At 37.7% G+C, this 23539-nt stretch overlaps 2 protein-coding genes across 3 annotated transcripts in view; one reads left to right on the top strand and one right to left on the bottom strand.

The window, feature by feature from the left end:
- LOC135636577 (protein SHOOT GRAVITROPISM 6-like) overlaps window positions 1-19634 on the top strand; it is a 47589-nt gene extending 27955 nt beyond the window's left edge. For both annotated transcript variants that reach the window (XM_065148369.1, XM_065148368.1), the window contains exons 28-51: window positions 1826-1971; window positions 2060-2140; window positions 2235-2335; window positions 4180-4418; window positions 4503-4612; window positions 4717-4845; window positions 4928-5002; window positions 5082-5215; window positions 5285-5357; window positions 5481-5612; window positions 7326-7507; window positions 7602-7724; window positions 7816-7876; window positions 7999-8094; window positions 9423-9523; window positions 11368-11473; window positions 12068-12181; window positions 12286-12360; window positions 15052-15150; window positions 18361-18432; window positions 18515-18600; window positions 18690-18783; window positions 18856-18963; window positions 19103-19634. In XM_065148369.1, coding sequence (XP_065004441.1) covers window positions 1826-1971; window positions 2060-2140; window positions 2235-2335; window positions 4180-4418; window positions 4503-4612; window positions 4717-4845; window positions 4928-5002; window positions 5082-5215; window positions 5285-5357; window positions 5481-5612; window positions 7326-7507; window positions 7602-7724; window positions 7816-7876; window positions 7999-8094; window positions 9423-9523; window positions 11368-11473; window positions 12068-12181; window positions 12286-12360; window positions 15052-15150; window positions 18361-18432; window positions 18515-18600; window positions 18690-18783; window positions 18856-18963; window positions 19103-19267 — 2702 coding nt within the window. In that variant the 3' untranslated portion in view covers window positions 19268-19634. The remainder of the gene's footprint in view (window positions 1-1825; window positions 1972-2059; window positions 2141-2234; window positions 2336-4179; window positions 4419-4502; window positions 4613-4716; window positions 4846-4927; window positions 5003-5081; window positions 5216-5284; window positions 5358-5480; window positions 5613-7325; window positions 7508-7601; window positions 7725-7815; window positions 7877-7998; window positions 8095-9422; window positions 9524-11367; window positions 11474-12067; window positions 12182-12285; window positions 12361-15051; window positions 15151-18360; window positions 18433-18514; window positions 18601-18689; window positions 18784-18855; window positions 18964-19102) is intronic.
- Window positions 19635-19996: 362 nt separating this feature from the next.
- On the bottom strand, window positions 19997-22237 carry LOC103982320 (silicon efflux transporter LSI2-like). The gene is made up of 4 exons (XM_009399330.3): window positions 22154-22237; window positions 20900-22079; window positions 20605-20794; window positions 19997-20523 (listed from the first exon to the last, which is right to left on the bottom strand). Exons 2-4 carry the CDS (start codon window positions 21953-21955, stop codon window positions 20258-20260), a joined length of 1512 nt encoding a protein of 503 aa, XP_009397605.2. The 5' UTR covers window positions 21956-22079; window positions 22154-22237; the 3' UTR covers window positions 19997-20257.
- Between the last annotated feature and the right edge of the window lie 1302 nt (window positions 22238-23539).

The raw sequence follows: 23539 nt of genomic DNA, 5'->3' as shown, positions 1-23539 counted from the left end.
ATGTGCTTGTGTTACTCAAATTCCAACTTTGATTTTGATATGGTGTCTGATGTACTTCCTGAGACATGTTTTCGAATTTTTATAACACGAAGATTGTGATGTGTTATTCTCATATCAACTGGCTTGCAAGTATGCAGTTGAACTGGAATTTTTTGCACTACTCTCTTGGAGACAATGTATACACCATTGTTCTTGTTAATTTCACACCTCATGCTACTCTTGGCACAGCATTTAAACAAATGCAGAGTCTTATTCATTGAAAACTGGACTATCCAAATCTGACATTCTAGAGGAAACAACTTGAAGGATTGATTTTAATGGAAGTCTGATATCTATGCCTGCTTTTTCTGTTAATGGAAGCCAAGAAGAAACAACTTGAAAGATTGATTTATTTTATTTAAAGTTTGAATCCTTTTGAGCATATCTTATTGTGATTGTAATGATATTAAATTTAAAAAACAATTCGGCAGTATTTTGACCGTCTTCCTCTTTTTATCTTTACATTTGCTCTTTCTTCCCTGATCCTCGAAACAAGTAAATGGCAAGAATCTGCCCTAGATGTACATCATTTGGGAAAATTACATCCATAGGAAAAAGCCTTTGTGAAGAAGGCCATAATTTATGCAAAGGCTTCTTGGATTGTTATCTCAGTTCTAAGTTGGGAGAGCCTCACAAGCTGGTTGAGGGATCTTCAATCAGATTTTGAATTGGTGCTTTGTGGATGATCTTCCATTGGCCACGTTCTTCAGTTTAGTGGGTTCCTGGGAGAGACTCTCAGTGCAATTGGACCTTTTAACATATTACTTCTACGCAAGAAAATTTCAATTGAGGGTTCCTGGGAATATGGGACATGTTCAACATTAAATTTCCATTGGAGGAAGATGAGTCCAATGCATTTCTAAGCCTATTTTCTTTGCTAAAGTTATGGACTCATTAAATAGAAATGGTAGGCTTCTGGTGATTAGACCTTTGCTTTCTTTTAGAAATTCAGAACTTTGTTGATTTGTGCTATCTCATGAAAGTGTGCACTGTTTAATAAAACCAAGTTGTTTGTGGCCTACAGTGAGAGGAAAGAATCAGTTAGGCCATAGGTTGGTCAAGAAAGGCTAGATGGATGTAGCATGTGGGGGGTGTGGCTGGAAAGGTGAAACATAAGATCATATTCTTCTCGTCTGCAGCCCATTCAGCATGGTTTGGAATAAGAATTTGTTGGGTCCTACAACCCAGCTTCCTCCATTGAGGCTGTCAAACATTTGGGTAAACTGGTGGGAGAGGTGTTAAGGAAAATTAGAGAGTTGTCTGTACTTAGCTTCACCTGGTGGGAGCTTTTGAAGTAATTTTTTAAGGGATCACAGTTGAGGCTGACCAGATAGTTGACAAGTCCATCGGAAGTCTGATGCATTGCACACAACATGTTAGCCAATTTAAACCATGGTATTGTTGGCTTATCATTTGTATCTCATCCAATTTGCATGTTGTACATAGGCAGATTTTTCAACATGGATGAATTGGCCAGTTGATGCCGTTTGTACCACAATGCATATATTCACTCGATTCTTAGATCATTCATGTGCAAAATTTTCTTGATTGCTAGTCCTTTATGTTGCCATCTTTTCTGTCACTTGTTTATTCTTCCTTTTGCTTCTTTTTGTTGCTTTACAGATAATTTTTTCATTTTGTACCTTTGGAATAGAGGTTTTCAGCTCCATGTTCAAGTTTGGGACTTTTTTTTTTGTTGCTTGGTGTTACTGAGAGAATTATTGCTCCATTACAACATCTTACGTGCATTGATTGCTCCAATCTATACTTCATTTGTTCTATACAGGTCGTGCAGTTATCAATGCTGCTGAAATGGGCATTTCATTCCCACTGAAACGCAGAGATCAAATGCTCGATTATGTGCTGACGTTGATGGGAAGAGATGAAAGAGAGGAGTTAATTGATTCGAGCACTGAGCTTCTCCATACTCAGGTTTTGCCTTTTCTTATAGATATTTCTTGCTCAATTTGTTGGTGATCTGGCATTTGATGTAAGCCTTGTGTGGGAGATTCACTTTCAGACTCTTGCTCTGAGTGCATGTAAGACATTGGTTCTGGTAGAGCCGAGATTACCGGTTGAAGCAAGAAACCATGTAATGAAGGTAGTTTGATTGAGTACCCATACCTAAGATTTTTTTAGCTTCCCCTGCATCTGGGTTTTTATATTATTTTCTAATATATGTTAACATCCTGCAGGCTACTTTAGGTTTCTTTGCTTTACCCAGTGATCCTTCAGATATCATCGACCCACTTGTTGACAATCTTATTTCTTTATTGTGTGCTATTCTTTTAACCAGGTATTGACTGTATCACTTGAACATGCTGATAGCTTCTGTGTATAATAATTCAATGTGTTTCTCCTTTGAGTGTGTGATTTCTTTTATCTTCTTTTGTTACCTCTGGCATGCTATTCAAATATCGTGTATTGGTATGTGTTATACAAATGCACATGTATGAATATGTATATTATCTTTTACACACACATGCATATACATCATATAATATCTTTTGGGTGACTGAATCGGTACCATACATTTTTGGCTTCACAGAGAACTGTTTCTTTGTGGTTTACAAAATTTAGGACTTCGAATTCTCTTCTTTCCAAATATTTTGAATAAGCTTAGCCTTAAGATTAACCATCTTGCTGCCATCATCTAGCATTATATATACTGTCGGTATGGTTCGACATGTCATCGTGCCAACATAGGCATGCTGTTGAGAGGAGAAAAACAGGATGAAAGATAGAAACCGAGGAAGAACTGATGTAAAAAAGGAAAATATATGTAACATACAAAGAGGTCTTGTTATGTTGCATGTGATGATGGTCCTTTGTTGCTAGTTGTGGAGAGCTTTCAGTTGCAGACATGTGGCACATCTTGTTCTACTCCCTATGGAAAGTTGACCTAATTGTGGAACTGACCTTTGCATAAAATAATCAATTGGCTTACTCAGTGTACAAGTCCACCGTGTTCTGAGTCCACCGAGAAATCCTCCTGTACCCATTAGAAGACAAAAGTTTGCCTATTATACCTTAATTCATGACTGTTCTCAAGATGGGCTAGTCATAAAATTGTGAGAGTTCCTTTAATGGGATAACATGTTCGGTAATTTCTATATTCTTTGGGCATACCAGTAACAGAAAAAACCCATGCTGGCATGGTTCTATGACCTGATAAGAAGAGATACCCATGCTAGACCAGGAATGTGTAACATGTTTCCTCTTTATAATTCATTGGAAGACAGAATGAAGTCATTTTTGAGTTGTCTTATACGCTAGAGATATCAGGAGGGGAGAGGCTTGAGGAGACCAAATCGAAGGCCTGTAATGTAGCTTGTTCCTTTTCTCTTCTCTTTTTTACCATCCCTTCTTTCTTTCTTCTTTTTGTATTTCATCAGCACTTTTATGGCAAAAATATGATTTGTCATGTCATGCTCGTGGAACATTTCATGCCTATCACTAGATATAGCTGGCATGTAATGTCATGTGACCTTGTACTAGTTTTTTTTCTACTTTTGTTCTTTTTCTTATTCGATATGGTTTAAATCAGACTTAAGTAGCATTTGTTAAATATTTCCACTAACAAACACCTGAAATCTTTCCATAGATTATATGTGTGTGTGTCTAATAATTGTATAAAAATGGAGGAAGTGATTATGCATATTATAAGTTTGAGATGAAATTTAATGAGAAACACCCATCACTTGATTATAGTCATCTATTCCATTTAGATGCAAGTTTGAGTAGAACCAGAAGTTTGTTTAGACTTAGTGTCAAGTATTTCTACATATAGAATAAAATCCAGTAATAGTATAAGTTGTTTTCATTTTTGAGTTTATGTATGCTAAAGTTTCATTGCTTTCAAAAGTTGTTTTAACTTTGTATTCCATGTTTGTGTTCAGGAAAAAGTTTTTAAAATTGATGATTTGTTTGGATTGTGCATGCCTATAACATACAAAGTCGAATGATAATGTGTCACACACACATCATTCAATGTTTAGTTTGATTACCTCTGTTATATCTGTTATGTTGCCTTTGTTTTGTCTTGTTATGGACTGACACGACATATATTCTTGAATTTTACTTTAATATATTTTTTCACTGTTTCTTTGTGCTTCCATTTACACACTAATGTCTTGTCAGTGGTGAAGATGGACGAAGTCGAGCAGAGCAGCTGTTGCATATTCTTAGACAGGTGGATTTATATGTTTCATCTTCTGTGGAGCACCAAAGAAGAAGAGGTTGTGTTGCTGTATATGAGTTGTTACTCAAATTCAGGGCCCTTTTCTCTGGAGGAGTTTGTGGACTGGGTTGCCACTCAAGTTGTATGCACAGCAAACAAATCGATAGAGTGGCACAAAGAAACTTTTCCAATTTACCATGTAATGATGATTAATACTTTTTAGCTCTTTCCATGTTTACATTGAATATAACATTCTTGTGTTCAATTTCCTTATTCTTTTCAGCTGCTTTTGTATTACCAAGCCGGGACTCTCTGAGCCTGGGAGAAAGGGTAATAGCATATCTTCCACGATGCGCAGATACAAGCTCTGAAGTTCGAAAATTAGCAGCACAGGTGATCTTGTTATTACAAATAGATGCTTTGTAAACTATTATCACTGTCACACAATGATATTTGGGGATGTTTCTTATTGTTTATTTTTCATGGTTTTTTTCCAGATTATTGGTCAATTCTTCAGCGTCGCTTTATCACTTCCAAAACTGGCAGCATCCGTTAGTTATATTGATATTGAAGTTTCATACAGTGCCTTGTCATCTCTTGAAGATGTTATTTCGATTTTAAGAAGGGTTGGAATCATCTTCTATTCGTGTCATGTAGCTTTTTCTTGCAATCTTTATTTGGTAATAAATTTTCATATGCATTTTTCAGGATGCATCTATAGACCAGTCTGAAACTTTTAACAGGGTTATTTCATCTGTTTGTGTTCTCCTAACAAGAGATGAGGTGACTTGCTATATTCTTTTGTTGATTGCTAATTTGAGTTCTTGTTGCTCGAATTCATTCTTCATTATTCTTTGAACAGCTAATTATCTCATTGCATACATGCACGTCGGCAATATGTGATAAGATCAAACAGTCGGCAGATGGTGCTATTCAAGCTGTCATTGAGTTTATCTCTAAGCGAGGCAATGAGTTACTTGAAGCTGATATTTCAAGGTCTGAATTCAATTAATTTCTTTATCTTTTAAAGCTTCACTATATCATCTAATCATATTATGGCTTTAGGACAACCCAGTCTTTGCTTTCAGCAACTATTGCCATTACTGATAAACATACACGTCAGGAAGTTCTAAATGCTGTATCCTTATTTAACTGTCCATATCTCTTAGTTGATAATAATATGAACTTTTGATATACCAAGCCAGAAAATTAGCTTGGTGTGTTTTTCTGCAAATTATTGTTTTTTCCATTACTTTACAAGATATCATGCTTGGCTGAGAATACCAACTCAAGCATTGTCTTTAATGAAATTTTGGCTGCTGCTGGACGGGATATAGTTACAAAAGATGTTACCAGGATTCGGGGTGGCTGGCCGATGCAGGATGCATTTTTTGTGGGTATCTTAACATTTGCTTCTCTTTATTTGTTTACTTACACATTTGATATCTTGACTCATGGAACTTGATTCAAACGCGAGATTTTGGTTTCCATTTGTATACATGGTATTTTCTCATTTCTTTTTTCTGATTTAAGAAAATATAATAATTAAAAGATAAGATCAGAACACAAATCTCTTGCTGTATCACCCAGTAAGGTACATAAATTAGCTGTAGCTGTTTTCCCAGAAATAAGTGCTTGAAGATGATATAGCATGATCAAAGCCAATTTGTCACGTGATTTTGTTACTCTATAGGTCTGATTAACTTTGTACATTTCCAAACGTCTGATATGATTCACAATATAATTAAAAAACAATATGGTGCTTCTATTGAGCAAGACTAGGATAAAAGATTTCAACTAAGTTCAAAAAGTCGGTCTCCAGGTTTTGTCCTTCTGTGGTCAGCCTTGTACAGATCCAGTCATCATCAATGTTTGAACTAATATTTTAATGATTTTGAAACAGGTTCCAACTTCTTTGAATAATTACTATACAAGATATTTTGGTCAGCAGATCATTATTGGGGAGCCTTTCATAAATGAGCTTCTAGATGATAGTTTGGTTTTTATATTCAGAATGCATAAATCCTTGTTGGCCTTCCAACCTTCCCAATAGTCACTTGCAATCTCAGGAAAGAGGTACACACTGTAGGCTGTAGGAAGCTTGCAAGAATTTGGGCATATGACTGCCATTCATCACCAAGAGTGATGATTTGATTTCAATATTGAGATTTTTGTAAGCCATATCTGATCAAAAATCTTGCCTGATGACATCATTGTCCTTCTGTATTCCTTAAATGATAAGTGTAGATCAACTCTCATAACTCATGGAATTTTGGATATCAGGAATCTCCTATGCACTATAAAAAGAGGTTTGGATGTAATGTTAAGTTTGTGTATATACTATATATAATGTTATACATCTAAAGTACTTGTCGTATATGTGTCATACCATACTTTCTCGAAAATAGACGTATTTACAGAGCATTATCTTGTTGTACTGGTATCCCATCCCCATATTAATGCCTCATAGGTTTCAAGTGCATTCAATCAGCGAACAGGCATGTTATATTCGATCAACTGGTTATCTGAACATCATTGACTTGAAGATGAATTAGAATGTGAGGTGAAACATGTATTATAAGGATAGCGCTCTGGAAGTGATACTTATATCATGAGCTCTTGGTTAAGTAAATATTGAGGCCTGTGATGGAAGTGTTGCTATATTTTGCATTATTTATTTTTAGTCAACTGCTCGATGATTTGTGAGAAGCTAATAGAACAGACAGCCATCTTGGAAGATAAGCTTACTGATTTTATTTTTTTTTTATCTTGTGTTTTGGCTTAATGGTCAGTTATGATGAGCAATCATGGTGTGGAAATATGATCTACAGGCAACCTTCTTGTTAATAATTTTTTCAAGTTATATGAATGATAATTGTATTGATTAGGACATTGAACTTTTGAAGATTTTTGCAAGAAATGTTTATTTATAGTACTTCAAAATTTTTTGGTTGGATTCAAATCTAATTCTTCTATTAGGTTATGATACAAAGTCCCAGCAACCTGAAGACACTTCTATCAACCCAGAAAACTTGACATACTCTTCAACATGTTTCTCCTTTTTCCACTTTGTTTTTTCATTCACCTGTTATTTTTCTCATGATAGGCATTCTCCCAGCATCCGGTGCTTTCTTTTTCGTTTCTTGAGTATGTGGTTTCTGTTCTTGATCGAACTCCTCTACCCAAGACTGATGTAGACAAGGGAGAAATTGTTGCTTACTCTGTTGAATTTCAAAATGACAACCAAATTCAGCAAGCAGCTATTCTTGCTATTACTGCATTTTTCAGGTATGTGTTATGTAAATGTTCACTGGAACTTTCTTCCTTCTGTATCATCTGTATGAAGTTTCCAAATATATTTTAAAATTTAAATTCATGACAGAGGAGGTGGTAAAATTGGAAAGAAAGCAGTTGAACAAAGTTATTCTACTGTTCTTTCTGCGCTTACATTGCAGCTTGGAAGTTGCCATGGGTTGGCCAGCCTGGGGCAACTTGAACCTTTACGGTACTACAAGTTTCCTAAAGTTTATCTTGCTTTTATCTCTTTTAGTTGGCTAAGTCAGTGGTGCCCGAGTATTCTGTATTTTTCCTTGTAGGTTGTTGCTATTAGCATTTCAATCTTTCTGTGATTGTGTGGGGGATATTGAGATGGGCAAGGTAAAACTCCTATTTAACATGTTAATCAGGAATCAGTTTGACTATTGGAGCACTATAACTACTTACTACCAACTAGTTATGAGAAATGTGAAAAGAAACAGTGAATATTTCTTCATTCGTAGATTTTGGCTAGAGATGGAGAACACAAGGACAAAGAGAAGTTGATTGATCTGATTCAGGAGATTGCTTCCTGTACCTCCATGAAAAGACCTAAAGAGGTAATCAGTTAAGATATTTAACAGTGATTTGGTTTCTGATCTAAAATATCATTTTAGTAAGGCACGAGAAGAAAACAAAAATAATGCTTTAAGAGACATTTCCAAGCCTGTTTGTTATCTCATGCATCTCTACCCTTGAAATTATTGATGATATTTACTATATTAAGCTTATGTATTGCAACACATAGAATGCACTTAATATTCATCTAGCAAGTAATACTTGTTAAGGATTATATATATATATATATATATATATATATATATATGTATATGTATATATATATATATATATGTATATGTATATATATGTATATGTATGTATATATATATATATATGTATATATATATGTATATAATATAAACGTTGTATTCTATTGCAGAGTGCATTATGCATACGTGAGGCAATTTGAAAGCTAATAGAAAATAAGAAAAACGAGAGTTTCTAATTGAAATTCTAGTTCTCAATATCAGATACTATTGTGTCAAGCATGGTTCGCCTTATTGGTCCATACCGATGTACTGAGTCTACCGACTAACTGTTGGTACTGTATATAACGAGCCATACCGAGCGTACTAACACATGATACAGTGGGACATATTGATGTACCGCTTATATCACTCCCTCGTTGGACTGGTACGTATCATCCATATAGAGTGGTACGCCTCGGTATGGCGAACCTTACTATCAAGTGTCAATATGCAATAAATGATTTTTTTTTTCTTTTGCAACTATAGGACCATTTATAGCCATGAAAGATTTTGCTGTCATTTGGCTTTTGTAAATTTGTCATTTTCTTGCCCCCTGAGAGTTGTGTGGTACTGTGGTCTAACATTTGACAAGGATGATGCTAAGGTTTTATATATCTTCTCATATATCAAGTTCCATGTTATTGATTGTTCTTGTACTTAGTTGCAGTGTTCTTAATGAAATAGGTTGAGTGGCTACTCCTGCTTTTTGCCTTGAAAAGAAAAATGTATCAACATCTTTTATAGAATTTCTTCATGACAAATTGTTCAATTATGTTGCTGAGTCCTTTTTCTGTTGACCCTTCTAACCAAGTAAGCATAATAACTGATTTTTAATAATTCTGAATTTGCTCACACATTTGTATTAGTGAAATCTTGTTGATGGTAGACATCTGTATATAGATTCTTGAGTGACATTCTGAGAAAGCATGCTTCCGTGCTGACATGTATGGAACCACCATTGCATGATGTGTCTCATTAATTGTGCAAACATATGATAATAAAGTAGCTATATTAACTAACAGTTTTAGATTTTTTTTAATTGAGTTCTCTTTGATTACTGTTGATGATTTATCTGATAGGTTTCGCCGATAAGTATGATTTTGAGCAAAGCATTAAACAGGCATCAAAGGTTTCAAAGGGAAGCTGCTGCTTCTGCTTTGTCAGAGTTCATTCGTCATAGGTATTTGGCACCTTTATATCTTTCACAACCATCACTGTTTAACTATGAAGTTATTAATAAAAATATGATAGATTATTATGATAGTTGTTACCTTTACTATTAGACATTGTTTATTTTATAAACATTCGATCAAACATTACTTTTCTTTTAGCATGGTCCATTGTTGTTGGTTGAAACTCTTCCAATTGCACCATTACATAATTGAAACTCTCGGAACCATGTAATAATTCATGATGCATATTCCATAATGCCCCTCCTAGATTCCAAGTCAGGAAGTCGATGTTAAGTGATAATTTGGCGATATGCCTGACATACACAAGAATTAAATCTATGGTTGTGAGTGGGATAAAAATGGTAGAAAATTTGAATAGAATTTCAAGGTAGAAAATTATAGCTCGAAAATGTTATTCTTTTTTGCAAGGATTTATGAATTTCTTTGATATCAGTTGACACAATAAGAAATAACAGTAGTATAAATTTGTGTTCTGATCTGTTGCATTGCATCAAGGATGCAACTGCATCAAATTGATGCGACAAGTGACTAAAGGTAACTAAAATTGCAAAATGGGATAAAAGGTGAGCAATCAAAGCGATGGAAAGTAGAGTAGAAGCCAGAAGAAAACATAATCAAGAAGATAATAAAATAGTGCCATTCATATGTTCGTTTGTATGTTTTTATATAGATTAGTTAAAATAACTCAACTACCACTAAAATCATAGATTGTTGTCTTGTACAGATCACGCATATCGGTCCCTGGCCAGATCGATTGTATGTGTTGACAATTAGCAAAAAAACTAAAAATCAGTCGAGACTGAGAAGAAAAAAAACCTATTTTAAGGTTTTTTCCTCCTAATTTCTTGCTATATAAATTAAAATTAACTAAGAATTATATCTAAGCCATAAATGAATAGAACTTCTAGGCTATAGGGATCAAAAATTGAAATTCTTTTCTTTTTCAGTTCCATCGTGGAAGAACTGTCATATGATTCTTTGTTGTAGAAAATTGCTTCTTTAGATCTTGAATCACCTACAAAGAAAAGTGTTGAGATATTGGATTAGTTGTTGGAACTCTTAAGATTTGAGCAAGTTAAACTATTGAGATGACATCAATATATATCAGCTGGCAATATGATTGGTACGCCTCACAAATCAAGTGCTCGATTGAAACAGGGTGGCTTGGGTTTCGATCAGCCCTCGGACAGATTTGTACCACCCTTTCATACTATTTCGGCTGGTGTGGCAATCCATGACTAAAACTGAATAAGATAAGGATTTGTCTAATCTTTTCCTAGTGTCCACTAAATTTTACTCCCTAAAGTTATGTTATCTTGTTTGGCCAATTTTTACACCAAATAATAGATAATGCCCTATTAAATGATAACAGGACCAATAATGCAAAATCAAGTGCATTAAATATGAATAGAGTACATTGAATTTTCCTAAAAGAGAAAAATGTAACTTTTATACGAACTAACCAGACTACAATGGAAACTTGACTCTTTGGTCTGTATCAAGATGTATTAGATATTTTTCAAAGGAAAACCATGCACTGCCAAATGACATTGTTGTACCTTATGATTCTTAAATTAAACATGTTTAATTTGTTTTTCCCCATGTACCAATCTACTAAAGTATATACCTTCAAACAATTTTGTTGTCGTCCTTGCAGATTTGACCACATTACTTCTAAGATTTTTCTGTTCAAAGTGCTTCAGCTCTCACTACACATTACTAGTAAATCTGACCAACATATACACTGCTTTTCATGCATCTGTTGTTTTTATCAAATTATAGATGTCTACTCATGAGACAATTCAATTTATGATTTCATTGATTCATGCAGTGACGGATTACCTTCATTGCTGGAACATATTGTAGAGGCAATGTGCTTGCATGTTTCAGATGAATCACCAACTGTGAGAAGCCTTTGTCTGCGCGGTCTTGTGCAGGTACATTTTCTATTTGCTTGGCCTCCATATCCAATTGTTATTTGTAGATTTTTTTTCTCTCATCCTGAACTCTTTGTTATTTGTTATACTTCTGCTACTCAATGTTCATGCAAATATGCAATATTACAATTTGAATTGTTTTGCTTGCACTTTTTGTTTCTGCATACTAGTATTTGTTTGGTCTATATGGTGTAATGTTAATTCTAATGCATTTTCGAATCTTTTCTTGCTGTTTGTATTCATGTTTTCTTGTGTCTTCTTTTCTGAATGGCTTGGGTATCTTCGTTTAGTTTGAGAAACTCCAAATTCACCTTTTCTAGCTATAGTTATCAGATCTCAGAAGGGAACTTGCCATACTTATCTTTTATGCCTTGGATTGGTACAAGTATAAATTATGAATACCTATCAGTCATTACCATGTTATGGTCTCTGTTGTCATTTATATTTTCTATTTGTGAATCCTGTTCATGCAGTAATTAGTTCTTATATATATGTCACACTTTTTGCATGTATTAGCAAGAAATCTTATTTGAAAAACAAACAGCTACAGCAATGTTTTCCATAACTGATTTATATTCTTCTACCTCATTGCAGATTCCAAAGAGTCATATGCCTAACTACATCGCACAAGTTCTTGGAGTCATTGTAGCTTTACTCGAAGACCCTGATGAATCAGTTCAATTAACTGCAGTACAATGCTTGCTTAGTGTAAGATACTTGTGTAGTACCACTTTTTTCCTTGAAGCATACATAAATATTTACAATTTCTTAGTCTTCATGGTCTTATGCATACGGATTAAATCTGACTGTAGGTTCTCAGCTCATCATCTGAAGAGGCTGTAGATCCCATTTTAATAAATCTATCTGTGCGGCTGAGAAATCTACAGGTAACCTCCTTTACTGAGAATCCTCTATTAATACCACATACACCAAAACACAAGCAACCAAATACTAACTTCAAAAGTATTAAGTCCTCTATCCGTGCGGGACGATCAGTATTGTATCTCCATTTTAATCTTTTATCTGTAAGTTTGTTTAATCTACACGCAGGAAGTGACTGTCTAGCCATAACAATTCCTATTGACTCTATTGATAACCAGCACCTGCATTAAAGGTAGGATATTGGCTTTAAGCCATGGATTTTAATTTTCAATGATACCGCCCGTACCGGGTGGTACCGTCGATTAGGGCTGTTTATGCCCCATTATTGCTCGAAATCGGTCGATAATGGTCGATTTCGACCGTCGCCACCCGCTGCCGGGTGCTATTAGCCGAGGGAGAAGGAAGAAGAGGGAGAACCTAGAGATCCGACGTTGCTCTCCCTCGACGATCCCGATCCGTTGCCGCCCTCCCTTGTCGGACGTCGCAGATGAGATGTCGCCTCCTCCTCGTTTGAGGTGATAAGGCCTCAGCGTTGTTGGCGACTTCTCATCCACGCGGGGAGAAGCTTAGCAAGGAGAAGAAACGAGGCGACGTTGCTTATATATATATATATATATATATATATATATATATATATATTCTGATCGGTACACTAAAGCGTACCGCTCGGTACGCTCATACCGTATCGTACCGAGCTGAGCTTGAAACGTCGGTACGGTACGAAATTATAAACCTTGCTTTAAGCAACTAAGAAGTACATGACATGGACACAAACACGGTGAGGACATGTGTATATTTAATATTATATATATATATATATATATATATATAATATAATATAAAGCATGAGTTTTATAGCATATATATTTAAATTTTATAGACTCAACAATGTGAACAAATAAATATCATCACACAAATTTAATTAATTAAAATCATCTAAATCTAATTATATTTTCTAGTGGAATTTTCATGTTAATATGAGCCTTATATGTGTTTTATATGTGTTTTCGTAAAAGCAAAAGTAAAATAAAAAATTATATTACAATAATCATTATATATTCACAATGTAACGTATATCATGGCTAATATAGCATAATAAATAAGATCTAACCTATTATGAATAGGAGGCAGTAATAAGAGACAGTAATAAAAAATCATAATAGTAAGACTAAGACCTAACCTATTACTCTTGTTATACACTTGAGTTATAATGAATAAGAAGCTGACATTATAATTTAGATATTATAGTAGATTTATTATATCTTATTCATAATTTAGGCTTTTTATAGTAGGCAAACATTATAATAGTAAGACATTATATCTAATATATAATTGGGAAAACATGAAAATACAAATATAAAAGGTGATAAATTAATTAAAAAATATTAAAAACAAACAGAAGGATTGAAATCACAATCGCTTGCTCGTTCTACACGGTCAGTGATGGGTCGGCAATAGGAACGCTGAGGGAAGCCATGATTCTTGTTGTTGGCAACGGATTGACGAGAGGGATGCCAAGAGAAACCTACGAGTGAGGGTGCTGATGATAGGCAATGGGTTCCTGAGGGCGAGAGGGACACCGAGTGCATATGGTGATAAGCGACGGGTCATCGAGGGCGTGCATCGTGCAATAGGGGACAGCGAAAGCAAGTTTAAGGCACGAGGGCAAAGACGCAACAGTGTCACTTCAACTGCAATCTGGTGCTCTGTTGCTTCTACTGAAGTTTGTTGAATCTGCTTCCGCTGCAATTCCACTTGCCGCTGGTGTTCACACACCTCGCCTTCAGGTTTGGTGAGAAATCCACAAATTCCCCATATCCCCCAAATTCCTCTAGCTTCCCCCATCCTCATGTGAAGGCCACGCGACTCAACACCACACGCAAGTGTCAAGCAAGGAAGGGCGTGGGCACGGGCACGGGAGATGTCCAACACGGATATGCCGTGTCCCAAAAAAAAAAAAAAGAATAAATAGGGTATGTGTCGGACACGTTTCAGGCCATGTCGGTGATGTATCCGTGTCGGATACATGTCCGACACGGATACGCCAACCAAAATGATGTGTCCGTGCTTCCTAGCTAAGCAAGGCACCATGTCCAACCTGTGACAATTGGTCACATGGCACCACATGTATTTGTTTAGACATTCTTGCTTATGCTTTATGTATATGTAATGTTATGCTTAGTGTCTTCTTTTCTGTCTTTTACTTTTTTTATTATCTTAATATTTTTAACATGAAAAGTGTGCTTATAATGGCATTTTTTGCAATTGGAAATATACTGCAATGATTGCTATACAGTGAGTGCTCTGTTTACTGCTCATTTGCAGGTGAAAATATTTCAAATGAGTATTGTATTGATTAAGGATTATATTAAGTTTCTGCTTTGTGGCTTTCTGTCATGAAATTTGTAACTTAGAGATTCCTTCATTTCATGTTTGAATAGAAGTTGCAAATTTACCTTCATGACGGTCGCATGCCAATTAATGCTAAAATAATTATAACATTGTGATCTAGCTTCTAGATAAATATGTGCATGTGTGACCAGGTGTTGCCAACATGAGTGTTGGAAACCCTATTTCTGTTTCTCTTTAATTTCATAAGATACTTTGCATTCTTTCTGTCCATGTTCCTGTCAGCTAAGTATCTACCCATAAAGCATGACACTAACATCAGGATAATATTTGCTTTTTGTGAACAGATCTCCATGAATGAGAAAATGCGTTCGAATGCTTTTGCAGCCTATGGAGCATTAAGCAACTTTGGAATGGGTTCACAACATCAGGCTTTTCTTGAGCAGGTATTTCACTCAAATGCTGTCACCAACTGAAAAGCAATATTTTATTTGTTCCCAATATGATTACTAATCCTGTCTTAGCTTCTATAATCCTTAGACACCGTTGGATTTGGATATACCCAGGTTCAAAATTTGTCTGATGCCAGTTCTGTGTTTTGTTGGACCAATATGGTATTCGCATTCTCGGTAATTATGCCAATAGGTACCATCCAGTATGAAATAGATGCCAACTTGTACCAAGGTATAATATGGAATGGTACTGGCCTTTCGTCAGGCTGTTATAAATACATGTTTATATGAAGCAATTCAACCAGTATGTGTAAGTATATATGTAGTCAGATTGATTTTTAGTTCTTTTATGATCAGCTCCTAGAGAGAGGAATTGATCGCAGCATTTTAGAATGGTTTATATCAAGGTTTTTAATTTCGAATGATATCGCCCGTACCGGGCGGTTCCATTGATTGGGGCTGTTTCCGCCTTATTACCACCTGAAATCAATCGGTGACGGTCGATTTCGACCGTCGCCGCCTGCTATCGGGTGGTATTAGCCGAGGGAGAAGGAAGAAGAGGGAGAACCTGGAGATCCGGTGTCGCTCTCTTTCGACGATCCCAATCTGTCGTCGCCCTCCCTCGCTGGACGTCGCAGATGAGTTGTCGCCTCCTCGTATGAGGCAACAAGGCCTCGGTGTCATCAGCGACTTCTCCTCATCCACGCAGGGAGAAGAAGCCTCAACGACGTCGTCGAGGCTTCGCGGAGAGAAGAAACAAGGCAACATCGCCCTTTTCTTTATTTTTTAAATTATATATATATATATATTTATTTATTTATAAATATATCGAGCGATATGTCAGAGCATACCACTCGGTATACTTGTACCGTACCGAGCTGAGCTCGATACCCCAGTACGGTATGAAATTGTGAACCTTGGTTTATATGACATTAGGTTTAAAAACTTAGCTTTAAAGATCAAGGCAGAAAAGATAGCAAGTACACTGAAAGGCAATACTGGGATTGAGAGTTCATATTTTCACTGTCGTAATACATGAAACATATCTTTGTGTGCATTTCTCTTTGTTTTTCTGTCAACCTAGTTTCTTCTTACCTTAAGACCGGAGGAGTTACCAATGCGTTCCTTCTTTGTTGTTTTTTTCCTTTTCTAAAAACAATTTATTGATAACCCATTAAGTTCCTAGTTGACTTGTACGTCGATATACAAATAAAAGATAGAGTTGCCAAGATTTGTCTCCTTGCAATGTCCTAATTAGTGAAGTCAGTGAGATTTTCTTGTGAAGATTCATCCACAACACAATTTTTGCAGATGGTTAATTAAAACAAGGTGTACTATTTATCCTCAGTGAGGTATGTATACTAGATGTACAACTATCACATGCGATTAGGATGTTCAAATGGTATATATGGACAAAACTTGATCTTTAGCAAAATGTCGAGAAAGGTATAAAATTTGTCGAATGAGTTTTCAATTCCTTAAGTGTGTGATACACTGCTACCATACCAATATTTTTGTTGTAAACATTATTGGATAAGGTTGACTCATAGTTGATCCTAGTACAATGAGTTTTATCTAAGGTTCGTAATTTCGTACTATACCGGAGTATCGAGCTCAACTCGGTACGGTATGGTACGAGTACTGAGCAATACGCTCTGGCATATTGCGCGGTATATATATATATATATATATATATATGTGTGTGTGTGTGTGTGTGTGTGTGTGTGTGTGTGTGTATAAAGAAAAAAAGGGGCAACATCGCCTCGTTTCTTCTCCCCACGTGGGGAGAAGAAACATCATTTTCTTCTCCCCGCGAAGCCTCGACGATGTCGCCGAGGCTTCTTCTCCTCGCCCGAATGAGAAGTCGCCGACGATGCCGAGGCCTCGTCGCCTCAGGCGAGGAGGAAGCGACATCTCATCTATAGTGTCCGACAAGGGAGGGCGGCAACTGATCGGGATCGTCGAGGGAGAGCGACATCGGATCTCCAAGTTCTTCCTTTTCTTTTCCTTCTTCTTCCTTCTCCCTCGGCTAATACCGCCTGGTAGCGGGTGGCGACGGTCGAAATCGACCGTCACTGACCAATTTCGGGTGGTAACGGGGCGGAAACAACCCCAATCAACAGTACCGCCCATTAGCGGGCGGTCCGCGTACCAGTCTGTCGGCGGACCAATACGTATCGCTCGGTACGAGTGGTGTCATTCGAAATTAAAAACCTTGGTTTTATCTAAAGATTGATCCTAGTACTAAGTTTAAAATTGTCGGATGAGATTGACTCGTTGTACCAGGATCAATTGTTGGATAAAACTCATTGTACTAGGATCAACTGAGTTTTGATTGATAGTAGAATTATAAGATTGTGTATATCATACAAAATAATTCAGTTGACTCATGGTCTGGGTGCTCATTAAATGGTGACGCATTGTATGAGGATCTTCTTGAATTTTGAATCCGTTTTTTGTATTTGTGATGTCTCAAGAAAGTGTTATTTTCTTATACCTGCTTGAATTTACATATGCAAAATGGATGTTCCAAATTCTTCCGGAAGGATCTCATGAGTTTGAGAAATATCTAGACAGCATAAGTTTGTTAAGGGTGGACAAGCAAATGATAATCTTCTTGGAACACACCTGCAGATTTGCTTTCGTCTTCAAAGTACTGTGAAATTTCATGAGTAGGTGTTCTACCTTTTGTGTTCATCAAAATTATTTTTGTCAAAATAAAGTCTATAAGGAAATCTTGTATTATTTAATTAGGCCAAATGATAGCATTCTTTAATCCACTAAACAAAAAAGAGGGGGCTTCTCTTTGATGCAGCATGTTGTTAGGATACCATGGCTGACTGATTAATAGATGAGCTTGCAATCTCCTTAACCTGGAACTCGGAAGCTGAACAACTAAGTCAACAAGTATAGTGCAAGACAAACTGTTCCCATTTTTAAAGCTAGTTAGAAGTTCATGTATGGGGTTAGTAACATGATATTGACAAATTTATTAATGTGCTTATCAAGGATTTCAGTGTCACTGAATGATGTTATGACTTCTTGCTGCTTGTTTAAATATCTGCTGACTGCATGAATATACGCTTGATTAGTCTCTGTTGCAAAATGTCCTTTCTGTGAAAGAACGAGTGGCTAATGTAGCTTTATTTTTGGAGGCTGTCATAGTTCATTTGTCTCCCACTCATTGTTCTTTATATCATTTAGGTTCATGCCACTATCCCTCGCCTGATTCTTCATCTTCATGATGATGATCTGAATGTTCGTCAAGCATGCAGGGTATGATGCTATAGAGTTTTCCATCTTTATGTTTATTTTGCTTTTCAGTGATCAGCTGACCTTTTTCTTTTCAATTGATTAGAATACCCTTCGACAGCTTGCACCCTTGATAGAAGCTGATGGCTTCTCTGCCCTTTTTAACAAACAAGTTTTCAGTTCCGAAAGAAGGTCAGTTTTAGGTTGTCCAATCTCGTACAAGAAGTCAAGAACTACAACTTCTAAATGATCATGTGAGCCATTTTTTCCTTATGTATCAGAAGCGATTATGAGGACTTCATAAGAGATCTATCAAGGCATGTCTATCAACTCCTGGCCTCTAGAGTTGATAGTTACTTAGCACCATTGATCCAGGTATAGTTGGGAGGTATTCTTGTTGCATTTGATTACAGTAAAACACTTATGCGTTGCATATTGTTGCCACAGGCTTTTGATTCACCTTGGCCGGTTATACAAGCAAATGCAATTTACTTCTCCAGTTGCTTGCTGTCACTTTCAGAAGATCAGCGGTCTTTGGCTCCTTACTGTTTGCAGGTTTTTACTTCTGCATTTGGCCGGTTACTTAGCACCATTGCTTGCTGTCACCTTGGCCGGTTATATAAAAATTCTTGTTTTTGCTGATCCATGGTGTCTGGATCTATTTAAGAGAAACTTAATGTCCTTTTTCTACCAGGTGTTTGCAGCATTAGTAACCCGAATGAATCGATCACCAGATGCAGTTGTTCGAGCATCATGCTCCTTTGCTCTGGGTCTTTTGTTGAAGGCTTTCAACCCACTTGCACATACAGTATTACAAATCGATCAGACAGATTCTGGTAGAAGTAATATTACAGAGTAAGCTTTTTAATTTTAAACCTCCTTGAAGTCACACCGAGCTAAAGATGGTGGCTCAAGAAAGATGATGTGCAGTAAATGACCAGAAGATATTGATGTTCGATTTGCCCTTTTGCCAAGCCCAACATTCAGATCAAAATTAAAGGGTGATTGGAGTTCACAAACGGTCTTTTAGCATACCACAGTTGCTGTTTCATATTCCTTGTATTATTCATCCGATGTACATATACAGTTGCATAGTTGTTTTTTGTTTTTTCATTTTTTGGGGTGTGTATGTGGAAAAAATAAAACCCTTGTATGTGAATTAGCGGTGTATCTTTATTGGATCCACCGGAAGCTTGCGTTTTCAATCAAGTGCTTTCTGTCCGTCATGAACCGGAAGTGGTTACCATCCAGAGTAATGGTAATAATATACTGTTAATACTGGTAACAATTTTCAATTGAATATCGGACGCTAATTAATTTGGCAGCCTAACTACTTTATATATGTCTAAGCAAACTACTTTGAAATAATGTTAGATGCATGGTTCCGTGTCTTCTATGCTGTTTAGGGTGATTGTGTCAGAGTGGACCATTGGAGGAGCCTTTGATTAATCCACCTCACACACTCTGAAAATGCAGTTTAATCTTCGTACAGTTTCGAGGGAGTAACAATGATAAAAGTATATGTTCTATGGAACGCTAAATGCTTTGTAGAACATTCTCTTACGACACTAGTACCTTTATTGGAAAATAGTAGGGAAGATATCAGATCCGAAAGATTTTATAGAGGAGAGAATAGAAATTCATACAATTCAGTGCACAATGGCGTATTTATGAAGTCTTATTAGGATAAGGATAAGCTAATCATCTCCGGTCCTTAAACCGATGAAGGCCTAATTTACATTCTAGTATTATTTTGTTCTGCAACAATTTCGAAATCACTAGTAGTGGGGCTAGAACCAGTTTCTTCTGGTCCTGTCGGATCCACATAGCTTTCGTCTCGCTCGCTCGATCAACTTCGGACGAAGACCAAGCCAATAGCAGTGACGATGAGCGTGGAAGGGATTCCGAACACCAGATGGCCGAGGAAGGAGAGGTTGTATCCAAAAGATTTAGCTTTCCGAGCCTGTTCGCAGACTATCAAGTTGGCAGCGGAGCCCAGCAGGGAGAGGTTTCCTGCAACTGTGCTGACCCATGCCAGTATCAGCCACGCCCTCATCTCCTCGGCCAGGGAAACGATTGCAGCCGATGCCGCAACCCTCGCTCCCAGCAGCAGAACTGAAACAAGCAGAGTGTGAAGTAGAATGACTTCTTCTTTTTGGTTTCCTCTCAAATAAGTTAAAAAGAGATAGAAGGTACCGGTGGGCACATTGGAGGCGACATTGGAGAGCAGAAGAATCACCAAGGATAGCAACGCAACCCCTCCGACGGTATCAATCTGTGCGTATGGTTCCACGAACTCCCACAAGGCACTCGGTATGCCGGTCTTGTTGAAGCCGTTCACCGTAATGAACATCCCGCTGAAGAATATCAACAAGGAATACGAAATCTGAAGCAGCAACGAGCGTTGCGATCAGCACTTCTCCAAGCAGAGCTAAGCCTTCGGAAAGCATGCATGCATGTCTATATATATATATATATATATATGCATTACCTTTTCAAGGCAAGGGAGTGCGTCCTTGAAGTCGAGGACGACGAGCGCAAGAGCCGCTGTGATGGCTGTCCATGACATGTTCAGCCCCAGCAAGAGCGATATGAGCATTCCAACGGTGACGAGGTAGACGCATGTCTTCCACAATTGCGTCCTCCAAGTTGTTGATGCACCGTCGTCCCCGCTTACACAAATTCCATCTCTCGATGGATTCGGCGCCATTGCAGAATCCGTTACACCACCGTCAGCGCTACTAGTCCTGCATCTCAAGTTCGCAGCACCTGAAATGGAGCTCTGTGCCGAAGCATCACTCGCCGATGCCTGAGAATTCTTGATATTGAGGTGCGACATCGTGGCCGGCGAAAACCGATGCAGGTTCACATCGACCTCGGCCGCCACCGCCGCCGCTGAGTCCACGTCTTCGTCCTTGTCGGCCGAGAGCAACCTCCAGAAGTAGCAGAGCAGAATGGCCGCGTTCACGACTACTCCCACGAGCATCGCAACGACGATCCCCGACAGGAATTCGACGAAGGACATGCCACTCTGGAGAGCGATCACTAGATTCTGCGGGTTCCCGATCGGAGTAGCTGCGGATCCAATGTTGGAACTGGACGCCAGTGCCAGAAGAAAAGGTTTGGGTGGCAGATTGTTCTTCCTCGCGACGTTGAGGACGAACTCCGTTAGCACGACGCAGCAGGTGTCGTTGGTGAACAGAGCGCTCGCGATTGCAGAAACGAGACAGATCCGGAGGAGCAAGTCCTTCCCTCCTCGGCTCTTCCAAGAGAGCAAATGGCCCAGGTACTTGAACATGTCGGCCTTCTCGAGGAAGACACTGACGACCATGGTCCCGAAAAGGAGGCCAAGAATTGGGAGGTCGATCGCGCTGTAGGCCTCCTCGGGTGATATGACTCGGAAGATGACCATGAGCAAGGCGCCGAGGAGAGAGCCTGCGGTCCTTCCAATGGGTAAGCAGGGAACTGCGGGGAACACAGCTAAAACCCAGAAAACTACAAAAGCAATTGTGCCCAAAGCAACTTTTAATGGGGCCTCCATTGCCATCGTTACAATCTCTGATGGGCCAAATGCTTGGGAACCAGAAACAAAGCACTGCACTGCACTGCAAGTTCTGCAAGAACAGAAACCGTGATCTATAATGCTCGCTCTACTTCGTTCTCCATCTTCCCTGGAGAAGGAAGAAGCATGTCAGATGATGACAGCAAGTAATCGCAGACGAAGTTTGGCAAGCAACTGCGTTACCTTCTTTCCCTGCCAACAAGCAAACATCAGCTATCATTTCGGATGAGAACCCACTGCAACTTGAGAACCTCGGGCAGGGCTTTAAACTCCATAACCAGAAAGCTAAAACCAAATGCCTTGAGCCAAAAAGAAAATTACTGTAGGCTCCTCTTCTGCTTGTTGACATCCTCATGTCCTCCAAAGGAGATGCCAAAAATCATGGTACCTCAGCAGCCAACGACTAGTCCTTGCTGGGGACCTTCAGTGATCAGTGCAGTGATGGGCACAGCCGAAGGTAATTTCCTCATGGATTTCACCATTATTGCTTAATGGACACATGGAAACAAACCCAATAAATGTGGACTTCCTTTTAGTTTACGTCCCATGTACAGTAATAGGTGTCAGGGCATCACTGGATTATATTAGATGTGCAGTGCAGTGCAGTGCAGATGTTGAAGCTCCAAACTTGCTCAAAATATAAAAAGGTCAAAACTAATGGATGGATGGATGGATGGTCTCCCATTATAAATATGCCAAAATGGTGTCTTTGTCATTTATTTGTATATAGTTGTGTATTTATCATAATAATTAATTTCTTGGTTGCTAATCATTAATGCAGAAATTGTCTGCAGTTCTGCTTCACATGTAGATCCATGTTTGTATACAGCCTTTTCTCCATTGTGCTGCATAATTGTTAATTCTCTCTGTATAATTTAACTGCAGTAATTTATGACTGAAGACATATAGTTATGAATAGTGCCCTTCTCTACATTCCGACGAAGTAGTAAATAATGTATAAACAATGGTTAGACTTATCTTTTGAATAAGCATGGTGGCTAGAAGTCACAAAGAAACAAAAGTAAACAAGATGTTGAGTAGGCCAAATATGAATAATCATTGTATGAATTTGACTTCGTGGAGCCACTGCCTTATGTGAGCTCCTCCTGATTCAACATCTGGGCCTTTTTGTCCTAATTATTTCGGATCGATCATTGGATGTCATAGTTACTGCAGACGACTGTTTCAAGTTTCACCATCTCTATCACCTCTCCTGCTCTCCTTCTGTAGCTCATCATGTTCGTTAGCATGAGAAGAGCTGAGGAAATTAATGTCCTCGTTGGCTACAAATTTTATGGCAGTAAAATGATAACAGTTGCTTACTGAAAATTACATGAATGACAACCTCCACCTCCATGAAATTTGAAGGAAATGTGCCTGTCATAACTATGTTAGTCTCAATTATGTTCTAGTAATTGTCTGGTTAGAAACGAGTTAATCATAGCTAGTTAATTGGCGTTGTCACAGTTAACTAAAACCATTACATTTACAGAGTCTTCTTCATGACCGTATATATCATCATCAACATTGTAGTCTTCTTCATGACCCTATACAATAAATATCATCAAC

The sequence above is a fragment of the Musa acuminata genome, chromosome BXJ3-4 (assembly GCF_036884655.1).
Source record: "Musa acuminata AAA Group cultivar baxijiao chromosome BXJ3-4, Cavendish_Baxijiao_AAA, whole genome shotgun sequence".
NCBI classification, from domain to species: Eukaryota; Viridiplantae; Streptophyta; class Magnoliopsida; order Zingiberales; family Musaceae; genus Musa; species Musa acuminata.
This window is presented reverse-complemented; position numbering and strand designations above follow the sequence as displayed.

Bases quoted from the DNA above. Each gene is read 5' to 3' on its own strand.
- LOC103982320 (XM_009399330.3), bottom strand. From the start codon at position 21,955: ATGGCAATGGAGGCCCCATTAAAAGTTGCTTTGGGCACAATTGCTTTT. The intron at 20,795-20,899 runs GTAATGCATATA...TTGCTGCTTCAG, and splicing joins CACTCCCTTGCCTTGAAAAG to ATTTCGTATTCCTTGTTGAT. The intron at 20,524-20,604 runs GTACCTTCTATC...TGCTTGTTTCAG, and splicing joins CGCCTCCAATGTGCCCACCG to TTCTGCTGCTGGGAGCGAGG.